The 11075-nt window shown below is 41.4% G+C and overlaps 1 protein-coding gene and 1 long non-coding RNA gene across 2 annotated transcripts in view; one reads left to right on the forward strand and one right to left on the reverse strand.

The window, feature by feature from the left end:
* LOC116692697 (uncharacterized) overlaps positions 1 to 3411 on the reverse strand; it is a 22562-nt gene extending 19151 nt beyond the window's left edge. The window contains exon 1 of the long non-coding RNA XR_004332754.1: positions 3399 to 3411. This is a non-coding gene — a long non-coding RNA (uncharacterized LOC116692697). The remainder of the gene's footprint in view (positions 1 to 3398) is intronic.
* Positions 1 to 11075, forward strand: part of carmil1 (capping protein regulator and myosin 1 linker 1) — a 66170-nt gene that overhangs the window by 33163 nt on the left and 21932 nt on the right. Inside the window, 10 exon segments of the mRNA XM_032521180.1 lie at positions 1157 to 1226; positions 2815 to 2896; positions 2993 to 3092; positions 3848 to 3902; positions 5025 to 5197; positions 6602 to 6670; positions 7540 to 7633; positions 8792 to 8890; positions 9105 to 9233; positions 10401 to 10523. Coding sequence (XP_032377071.1) covers positions 1157 to 1226; positions 2815 to 2896; positions 2993 to 3092; positions 3848 to 3902; positions 5025 to 5197; positions 6602 to 6670; positions 7540 to 7633; positions 8792 to 8890; positions 9105 to 9233; positions 10401 to 10523 — 994 coding nt within the window.

The raw sequence follows: 11075 nt of genomic DNA on the forward strand, positions 1-11075 counted from the left end.
GGGGATGAACAGTGACAACAATGGCAACGGTGACTAGAAATAGTAGTTGTAGTAGTTCATTACATAGCAGGGCGTTACAGGACGTAGCAGGGCGCAGAGCAGGACCACCGGGACAGCTGCAACCTTGATTTAGGTGTCATCCTATCCTAAGGACACATGCTGGGTAGAAAAAAAAGTCCCCCGGCAGTCTAAAACTATAACTGCATAATTTGGGGAGACATTCATTCATTCATTCATTCATATTTATTATACAGGAAAGTTAGAAAAAGTAACATTAGATTACAATGTAGAAACGGGCCTGACTCAGTTTAAAAACTGGTTTTCAGCAGGTTCCTGGTCTGCAGAAAAATAAAACATGGTTTCAGCATGTCAGGAAAGACATGAATACAAGACATCGATATGGAAGGATACATTTAGACAACTAAAATAACAATACAGTTTCGGCACACAAGGACAAAGACATTGATACAAGACATCAGCTGGGCTAGACAAATACGGACAGTGCAAACAAGGCTTGGTCAATACATGAGCAAATTAATTAATGTGTGCAAGTGTAACTGTTAAGAAGGAGCCGTTTGTATGCCTTTTTGAAATATGTGATGGATAGGGTAAAAAGAGGAGCCTGGTCGGGCAAGAACTCTCCCCAGCCGAATTGGGCTGTACTGCCTTGCCTCCCTCTACTTTGATTATATTATCAAATCATTCAGTCATTCATTATCATCAGATCATTGATTATAGGGTAGATAAATCTGACAACTATGAAGAGAAGAAGAGAAGGGGTGCCGTGTCTGCGGCTATACACCCTCCCCCGCCGGTCTGGGTGAACGCTGCAACTCCTCACTCCCTTATTATAAGCTTCATCTAATCTTAATGATGCTACCAGAACACGTTCAATGGAGACAGAGGGCTTCTTTAAGGAGATGTCGTTTTGCATCGTTGTTTGTCTTACGTGGAGAAATACATTAAAGATGAAGACACAGACTCATTTTTCTATCTAAGCTGGAGGAGAGCGACATTAAAAAAATAATGCAACCACAGTTTGAGTAACATGAATGATGTTTGTTTCTACTTTTTTAGTATTTAAAAATATCAATCTCAAGCAATGCCACTGCTTTCTTTGAGCTGCTTGTTGACCTGAGCGCTTTTGTGTCTGCAGAGCATTGTTGTTGGGACTCGGCTGCAACCCTAACCTCAGTGACGTGTCTCTGGATCTCAGCTGCTGTGAGGTAAAACTGTTTTCAACCTTAAAGAGTAACGTCCCCTTTTTTTTCAACCTTTTACTCTATTTTCCTACGATTTTTTGACTGATTAGAACAACAATCTTAGTTAAACAAGTCTTAGCTTAACAAGCAGTCAGCAACAGCTAAACAAGCTATAATGTAAATTAATAGGGCAATTGTCCAGCTTTTATTTACCTTCACAAAAGTGCTTGTTTTTCCACTTACAAGCTCAGATTAATATTATAAGGGTCTGACAACATTATAGAAAGGATCCCTTATGAGATAGACATTTGAAACCTCTTTGAGACCTTTCTGTTTAACCAGAAACAGTCGCTAGCGCTAAACCCACCAGACTCCATTTAAAATAATAATACTTTTGTTGTGTATAGAGCCAACGTATTTTCACATGTAAATCAGTAAACTGTGTGTTTAGTTCAACAAAGACTAGAGTTGTGTTGGTTGGAATAGTAGAAAGACGACCCAAAACAGCTTTTCAAAGTTTTATTTAGTTTCTGTCGACTTTGAATGAAGTGTATTTAACAATGCTAAAATTACTGTTTATTTACATGGAGTCTGGTAGGTTTTTAATTTAAAAAAAAAAGGATCTTATTCTTTAACAAAAAGATCAACCTTCTTAGAAATCCTTTGGATAAAGTTAAGACACTTCTAACTTTTAACTTAATATTAACCTGAGCCGAAAAAAGATGCATCCGGCGAATTTTAGTGATGTTGTTAGTGATGGCGTTGCATAGTCTGTCCACCAGAGGACGCTCTACAACGTCCCTGTTAGTGATGGTGTTGCACAGTCTGTCCACCAGAGGACGCTCTACAACGTCCCTGTTAGTGATGGCGTTGCATAGTTTGTCCACCAGAGGACGCTCTACAGCGTCCCTGTTAGTGATGGTGTTGCACAGTCTGTCCACCAGAGGACGCTCTACAACGTCCCTGTTAGTGATGGCGTTGCATAGTTTGTCCACCAGAGGACGCTCTACAACGTCCCTGTTAGTGATGGTGTTGCATAGTCTGTCCACCAGAGGACCCTCTACAACGTCCCCGTTAGTGATGGTGTTGCATAGTCTGTCCACCAGAGGACGCTCTACAACGTCCCTGTTAGTGATGACGTTACATAGTCTGTCCACCAGAGGACGCTCTATAACGTGACAAATTGTTTTTTTTTGTTAATGTTTTTTAGTTCCAAGGACTTTAAGTTTCATATCTTAAGTTTGTATTTTTATACGTTTTATTTATTAGACCTTTACTATATTTTGATGTTCCTCTGTTCTGTTGTGACAATAAAACAAATTGTTATTAAATTATTTTAATGAGAACTCATAAATAACTACAAATATTTAATGTTAGGGAAATCTGTTTTTACGCGTTTCTGGATTTAAAAAAAAAATACAGCAAATCGGCATATCGGATTTGTAAATAACCAAATATTCATATCCGTATTGGCCTCAAAAATCCTTTATGGGTCGGGCTCTACTTTTAACACACAGTAGGACTGTTTAAATTCAGCATTTGCTGAAATGTGCAAAACACTGACAGATTATCGAGCCGTATATTGAGCTCTGACCCTTTTTTTTGCTCTTAGCTGCGTTCAGGAGGCTCTCAGATCCTGGAGGGTTGTGTGGCTGAGATCCCCAACATCTCCAGTCTGGACATCTCTGACAACGGTGAGGACACTTCAGTTAGATTTGGAACATTTCCAATGGCCCTCTGGTGACTTTGAGTGCAGCCCGTTCACGTTTCTGTGCTGCTTTGTCCCTCAGGTCTGGACATGGACCTGACCACCCTGCTGGTCTGGCTGGCCAAGAACCGCTCCATCAGACACCTGTCACTGGGCAAGAACTTCAACAACATCAAGTCCAAGTGGGTGACCAACAAGCTAGGGCTGCACAATATATTGTTTATTTATATTGCGATGTCAGCTGGCCCAAGAAACATTGCGAAAGACACTCCTAGCTTAATTTTTACCCTTGTTTTGTCTTCCCGCCAAAATTAAAAATCAAGTTTTTTTTTATCGCAAATAATATCATTCTTGCTGTGTTCAACAACGTTATTACATATTTTCCTGCCCTAAAACAAGCAAAAAAATATTCCAGCTTTAACCCCTTGTGTTGTCCTCCCGTCCACCAGGAATTTGGGTCAAAAGATTAAAAAACATTTTTGTGGCACTTTTTTTAAATGCCTTTTTTAAATTCACGGTCAACAGACTTAATTTAAATGACATTATACCTAAAAAAAAAAAAAAAAAATAGAAAAGCAGGAATTCCGACTTATCTTGATCGATAGGGTCAGGATACGTTTTGAAACCATTTCAACATTTGTTTCAAATGCTATAAAGTTGTGTAAAACACCCAAAATTCAATGAAAGTTACCAATTGTGCAAAGAAATGATGCATGCATAAGGTTCATGCATCCATGTTATTCTGGCTAATTTGTAAGAAACCCATATTTCTGATATAAAAACCTTTAGAAACGGGATGGACAACACATGGGTTAGTGAATGACATAGATTTAATCATGCAGTTGTTTGGTTCCACATACATTTAAAATTGAATTACTCAATACATTGGGTTGTTACCTAATCATATTATAAGTGTCTGTTGACTGTTTTTCCCCAGAAACGTGTCTCAGGTCCTGGACAACCTGGTCCACATGATTCAAGAGGAGGAATCAGTGAGTGACACTTAAAACATCCCCTCATGTCAAAAACAAATGTCTTTGAGGTTCTTTCTCGTAACTGGATCTACATTTTTCTTTCCTAGCCGTCTCTTTTTATGTCTTTTTCCTTCTTTTACCTCTCTTACACCTGATTTTGGGCATTCCATGGGCGTTCATATGACACTTTGTTTAAAAGGATCCAATCAGCCCTTCATCATATTTGTATAATTCTTTTTCCAACCAGGTAGTTCCAGGAACGTAGTTAAAGGATCAGTCCACTTCTAAACAGTTCCACTAACTACTCTACCCCAGAAGCGGGTTTTCCATTTGCGTTCACCCTGGCCAAGTGGCCATAGGAACTGGCAGGAGGGGTGAGGGAGTGACGCAAGCACGGCAACGGTCTTTATAGCGTTAAAATCAGAAGACAAATACACCAAAAAAACGTATGAATTAAATACTAAACCTAATGTATATAGCCTATGTCATAATTTAAACAAGTCTCCCGAAGAGAACCGGATATCTCTCTCTCCCCTGCTTGTGTGTGTGTGTGTGTGTGTGTGTGTGTGTGTGTGTGTGTGTGTGTGTGTGTGTGTGTGTGTGTGTGGGTGTGTTAGGGCTGTTCCTCCTAGGCGATCAGTAACTAACTGTGGTCTTAGTCGACTAAGATGTCTTTAGTTGATAAGTCATTTTTTATGCTTATTCACGCTTAATTACTCATTTCCAAGAAACGTGTGAGCACATTTGGTGAACACAAGATTTAAAGTGCCTTTGCAGGATTAATTGTGTAGAAACCAGTTTTAAGATGGTTAATTACCTACGTTATTTGTGTGCTTTTTCGATTTAATCAACTAATCAATTAGTCAACAAAATCACGTGTTAATCAACTAAGAATTCTTTTAAACAAGGACAGCCCCATAGTGTGTGTGGTGTGTGTGGTGTGTGTGTGTGTGTGTGTGTGTGTGTGTGTGTGTGTGTGTGTGTGTGTGTGAGACGACCGGCCAGCTTGTGGAGTTTAACTCCATTTAGACTCCTGTTTAATGTCTATTTTCTCCCTAAGGGCTGAGCTAATGGGGATCCTATAATAAACTAAACTGAACAACCTGCCTGTATAAATGGTGTCCCCCCACCCCCTTGCAGCCGCTGACCTCGCTGTCCCTGGCTGACGCCAGGCTGAAGACGGACCTCTCCATCGTCCTCAACGCTCTGGGCAGCAACACCTCTCTGACCAAACTGGACATCAGTGGGAACGCCATGGGAGACATGGGGGCCAAGATGCTGGCCAAAGCCCTGCAGATCAACACCAAACTCAGGTGAGCATGGAACAGGACGATCTCAAGAGACCTCCATTATAGAAGCTGTTAAGTTCAAGTTCGAGACCTTTATTGGTCCCCGAGGGGCAATTCATTTAGAAATTAACATACAGTACATGACAACAAAGACGACAATATCAATTGAAAAAAAAAAACAGGATCAGACCAAATGGGGAAATAAATACCACAACATTAAACGTTAATAGTTTAAGCCCAAGTGCCTTATGTGCAGACGTTATATTCTTTACAGAGTTAAGCAGAGAGATAGCAGGGGGGACGAAGGAGACTTTCTATCTATTTGTTTAGTTGGTGGCTGACTGAAGCAGGCAACCAGAGGGCAGCAAGTTAAATTCTGCATTCAGGGGGTGAGACCTATCAGACATGAGGGATTCTGCCTTAAAGCGGTAGCTGTGAGAAAACAAAGGGATAACTCTCTGGATCTGAGACAACTATTTACTATGTTATTCTTTTTGCTTGCAATGTCAGCACATACTGCATCTAATGTACTTGTTGTTTCCTTGTTTCACTACTGCTATTATTGCTCTCAACAGCCGTATGTTGTCTAATCTTTGTGCTCTTGTTGTTTTATCTCCTAACCTGTTCTCCTTTGTGCTTTGTTTTGTTGCTAATCTTTCTGCTTGTTGTGTTTCAAGTTTAGCTCTGCTTGTGTTGTCTTTCTTCCTTGTTTATATATATATTTTACAAAGCCTTTTTTGAACATCTAGGCCAGGGGACTAGAGATGAAAAACTGCCTTTCAGCTAATTCTGGCAGTTTCAACCGTTTTTTCTGGCTTTTTAGGCCTTTATTCCTTAGGACAGATGAAGACATGAAAGGGGAGAGAGAGAGAGAGGGAATGACCTGCAGCAAAGGGTCGGAGGAACATAAAGAAAGTGAATTGAATCCGGATAGAAGAGAAGAAACATCCCAGTTCCCTCGGGATAATGTCCTCAATTATGGATATTAGGGATAATGGGTAGAAAGAGGACTACAATATCCTTCTCAAGTCAATGTAGCGTGAATGGATTTCAAAATTTGAATACATAGGAAGTAGGAGAGAAATAGACTTTGCACAATGTGACACGGGTGCATCGGAGGGGGACAAACAAAAAAGTTATAAATTAAATTTTTAATACTAGGCAGCAGGTACTAGATCATGTTACCTACTATAAAACTGTATATATTTTTAGCAAGTTAGACAATGCGCAGGTGTTTAGATTCATGGTCGCTAAGCACCAAAGTGATAAATGTGAGCATGAATTTACAGGTCAGTGAGTAACTATCTTTTCCTTTCTTGACAGATCACGCTATGAGTAACACACAAAAGGAAAAGGAGGAAAAAGGGAACAGAATTTGCATAATTTAAATGTTTGTTTTTTATCTCCTTGGTTTGTGTCTGTCTGCAGGACAATAGTGTGGGACAGAAACAACATCAGTCCTCAGGGTCTGCAAGACGTCGCTGCTGCTTTGGAGAAGTGAGTATGATGCAGTCCGGTAAGGCGGGGGTTCCCAAAACTTTCAGCCCACGTCCCCAAAGTAACGGTGCAAGTGACTCGCGACCCCCCCCCACTATAAATGTATATAAACATTGCGCGCAACCGCGCACGCACTATAGGCGTATCCAAACACGAGCATATTGACAACACAAACTATCACAACAGCCATAACATTATTCTACAGTAATTTACTCATTACTTTAATTTGAACTTAACCTAATGAGATGGATGTGCAATATGTTTGGATACAGCAAGTCCAGTCTTGGTTAAATGTTGGAGACCAGCTACTCGGAGATCATCCTCCACATTCAGTCGCCATCTGTGTTTACTTTTAAGCTACATCAGTGCCGAGAAAGTCTTTTCACACAAGTAGGTAGTGCCAAACGGCATCAGCACATCCAAAGCCGCCCTGGATAGCTGTGGGTATTCCCTCTCAACTGAAATCCAAAACTCAGCCAGCGTCTTAGACTTAAACGCTGTCTTCCGGGTTCGGTCGCTTGACAGTTCAACCGACGCGTCCTCCAGCTCGGATGTCAGATGATTTGCCCTCGTTTCAAATCAGAAGTGCTGTTCCCTTTTTATTTATTTGCTTGGTTTTATTTTAAATTCAGCCACTAGTTTTATCTTGTGTTAAAATCATGGCTAACATATGCTATTTCTAATCGTTTTTTAAATTTTTATTTTATTTCTGGAAATCAACTTGCGACCCCCCCCTCTCTGGCTCGCGACCCCCTGTGGGTCCCGACCCCCACTTTGGGAATCACTGCGTTAAGGTAACACGCCAAAGGCGGGGTTGTTGCATGCTGACTTACTCTACTACTATTGATTCTTATCTTCTACTTCCTCAGAAACTACACCATTCGTTTCATGCCCATTCCCATCATGGATGCCGCTCAGGCGCTGAAGGCGAGCCCGGAGAAGACCGAGGACGCCTTACTGAAGGTCCTCATCCGGTTCTTGTTTTCAAAGAGTACTCCATAGCCTCCACTGTATTGCATATTGAGGATTGAGTAGGGCTGTCAATTGATTATAATATGTAGTTGCAATTAATTGCTTTTGATTGTCCATAGTTTACGCACACTGTATGTACTTTAAAGGGGATATTTTTAATTTTAATTTTTAATGCTACAGTTGTATTTAAGACTAGAGCCCGACCGATAAAGGATTTTTAAGGCGCTGCATTTAATGATCACTGATATAGATAAAAATGTAAGTAATAAAGCCTTTTACTCAGAATGGGAGTCTGACTTTAGATTAAGTACGTGGCCTTTTATTTGAGTCAGAATCTTGTTTAACCTCCTAAATTCATGGCATTTGTGCAGCTTGTTACTTTTGCGTTACTAGCCCCAATTAAGTTATCCAATATCACATTTCTGGAAGGAATTCAAAGAGTTGAATTTGAGTTTGAGGGGTGTTTTGTGGGGACCGATTGGTGGGATTTCTGTGGACCAAGTTCACACGGCGATACTATCTAATTTAAATAGCTCTGTTACTGTATTGTGGGAACAGGAGACTTCATTTAATATTTTATTATGTTTTCTTAAGTGCGGTGCAAATGTTCCACCAAAACAAGTTCCTTCCAGAGACTATTTTGTGTGTCTGGTGCTTAGCGCCACCCAAGACCATTGTGATTGGTTGAACCCTTGTGTTGTCCTTCGGGTCACCGGGTACCGTGTTGGACTTTTTGTATCAGTCTGGCATTGAGTTTTCGGGTCCCTGGTGTGATGTAATTTCACGTGAACTGGAGGGGGTCTCACCCTTTGGTATCCTAGAGCAGTCACACGTGTTTCCACTACCCCTCATCGCGTCGTCCCAGGTCCTGAGACCCCTACTGCAGTCTGACGCATTTCCACTACCACTCATTGCGTCCTCCCAGGTCCTGAGACCCATCTTGCACTCAATGACGTTTCACACTACCATTATCTCGTCCTTCGGGTCCAAGAGACGTGGCCTGTATTCAGTTGTATTTTTCGGCTACCAAGGCCTGGTCCTCCAGGGTCCCGAGACCCATCCTGCCCTCGAACGCGTTAAATAAACTAAACTAGTCCCCGTGACACAAAGTACAACACAGGGGTTAATGAAGTGTGTTCTGTGGCCCAGATGGAGCAGTACCTGCTGAGGAACCATGAGACGCGTAAATACCTCCAGGAGCAGGCTTACAGGCTGCAGCAGGGAATAGTCACCACCACCACGCAGCAGGCAGGGACACACACACACACACACACACACACACACACACACACACACACACACACACACACACACACACACACACACACACACACACACACACACACACACACACACACACACACACACACACACACACACACACTCACTCACACACACTCGATTAGCAGACTTTTGATTGTAATATCCTTGTTTGTTGACCTCTAACCTGTCTGTGACGCAGATGATGGACATGATGTGTGTAAAGGTGCAGGACCACCTGAACTCTCTGAGGTTCACAGAGACCAGCTCCATCCAGGAGGACATGAAGGTGGCGGGGAACCTGATGAAAGACGCAAGGAACTCCAAGAGAGTAAGAGGACACACCTCACGGAAATAAAACCGTGTTTAAAGTGTAACTTTTATGCTTTTCCGTATTTCCTGGCATATCTATAATGTCATAATGGTTGGCCAGTGTTGGTCGTTTCTTCACATTACTGCAGGGACATGTCCTGTTGTGTAGTATAAAGTCCAACTATATACTCTATTGCAGTCAGGCTCAGGCTCCAGAGTAATACAACGCAGCGGAGAATCAGAGAATTGCGGATGTTTCAGGAAACACGCTGGCCAATCAGAGCAGACTGGGCATTTTCAGGAGGGGGGAGGGGGGGTCTTAAAGAGACAGGCGCTCCAACAGAGTGTCTCATACAGAGGGTGAATACAGGCAGTGTTGGGCAAGTTACTCAAAATTTTTAATTTGTTACAGTTATTAGTTACATCTTTTAAAAGTAATTTAATTACTTTACCAATTTACTATGTTAAACGTAATGTCTTACTAGGGAAAGTAACTTTTAGGTTACTTTTATGTCCACTTTTTAAATGTAAATATGAACAGTACAGAACAGTCAAACACAATACACATCATTTTTTGATTTCTTGAACACAACAAGCCAGTTCAGACCAAAGAGTTCCATGAAATTGTTTTAGAAAAGCGGCCCGTCTCAGCTCGAGTCAAAATGGCGGCGTTTTGCACCTGTGGGTGTGTGGTTGAGCGAGCTAGAGAGTGACAGGAGAGAGGGAACGGCGTTAGAACAAAGCAGCGGCTCAAAGAAATAAAACCTTCTTTTCTTATCTCATTATTGTATCTCACTCACTTTCTACTCATTCATATTTTAAGATGCTACAATTAAGCCTGAAAAGTCTGAAGTTAGAACGGGAGTACAGCGAGTTGTTGCCATGGAGATAAGACACCGTCTCGTCACATTGATGTAAACTGACAGGTTTTTAGAACGTTGCAGAACGACGTGGTGCAAGTAACCACGAGTTACCACTCATCTCGTCCCGAATCTTCGGTCTGAACTGAAGAACAACCTCTTGATTTTCAGCATTCAGAGCTGCAAATGTCCCCCAGCGTCTTCTGATATAAATATGCAAGTTAACTTAAAGCTGAGCAAAGATTGAGCCACAAAAATGCTTAGGATAAAAAAAGGTCTTTCTCACTTTTTGTCCCATTATCTCTGTCCCTCACTCCTCTCTCCAGCTGCTCCCCAACCTGTACCACCTGAGGAGCGGGGGGTCCAGTGGAGCGTACATGGAAGCCATTCAGGACAAACTGGAGTCCATGGCGGGAGAGGTGTCCCAGGTGATGGACGGACAGCTGCAGGTACGGAACTGGACTCCCTGAGCTGCTGTTTTTACCTCGACGCTGTCACAGCGGTAACGTGCAGTCTGCTGTGCAACCGTTTGAAATAATCTTTAACCCTCGTGTTGTCCTCGGGTCAAATTGACCCGTTTCAAAGGGTTTTATATCAAAAATATGGATTTCTTTCAATCAAATTGCCCCAAAATAACATGGATGATTCCATACAACGTTCTTTAGGTAATTTTAATGATTACTTTCATTTAATTTTTTTGGGGTGTTTTATTTAATCTTATAGAAACAGTTTATGGGGACTAAACTTGACATCTACCCATCTGAGAGCCACTCAACATCCTCTGATCTTAACTATTAGTCAAAATATCCTAATTTCTGCCTTTTTAACTAAAAACGAGTTATAATTGATATAAATGAGGTTTGTTGACCATGAATTCAAGAATAAGTGTAAAAGCTGTTATTAAACCAGCTCAGGTTTTTTAAAAAGTGCATGGAAAAAAGTGACAAATAAATCAGAAAAAAGCAACAAAAAACTTGGAAAAGCACAAAAACGGTTAGTTT

Source organism: Etheostoma spectabile, chromosome 7 (assembly GCF_008692095.1).
Source record: "Etheostoma spectabile isolate EspeVRDwgs_2016 chromosome 7, UIUC_Espe_1.0, whole genome shotgun sequence".
Taxonomy (NCBI): domain Eukaryota; kingdom Metazoa; phylum Chordata; class Actinopteri; order Perciformes; family Percidae; genus Etheostoma; species Etheostoma spectabile.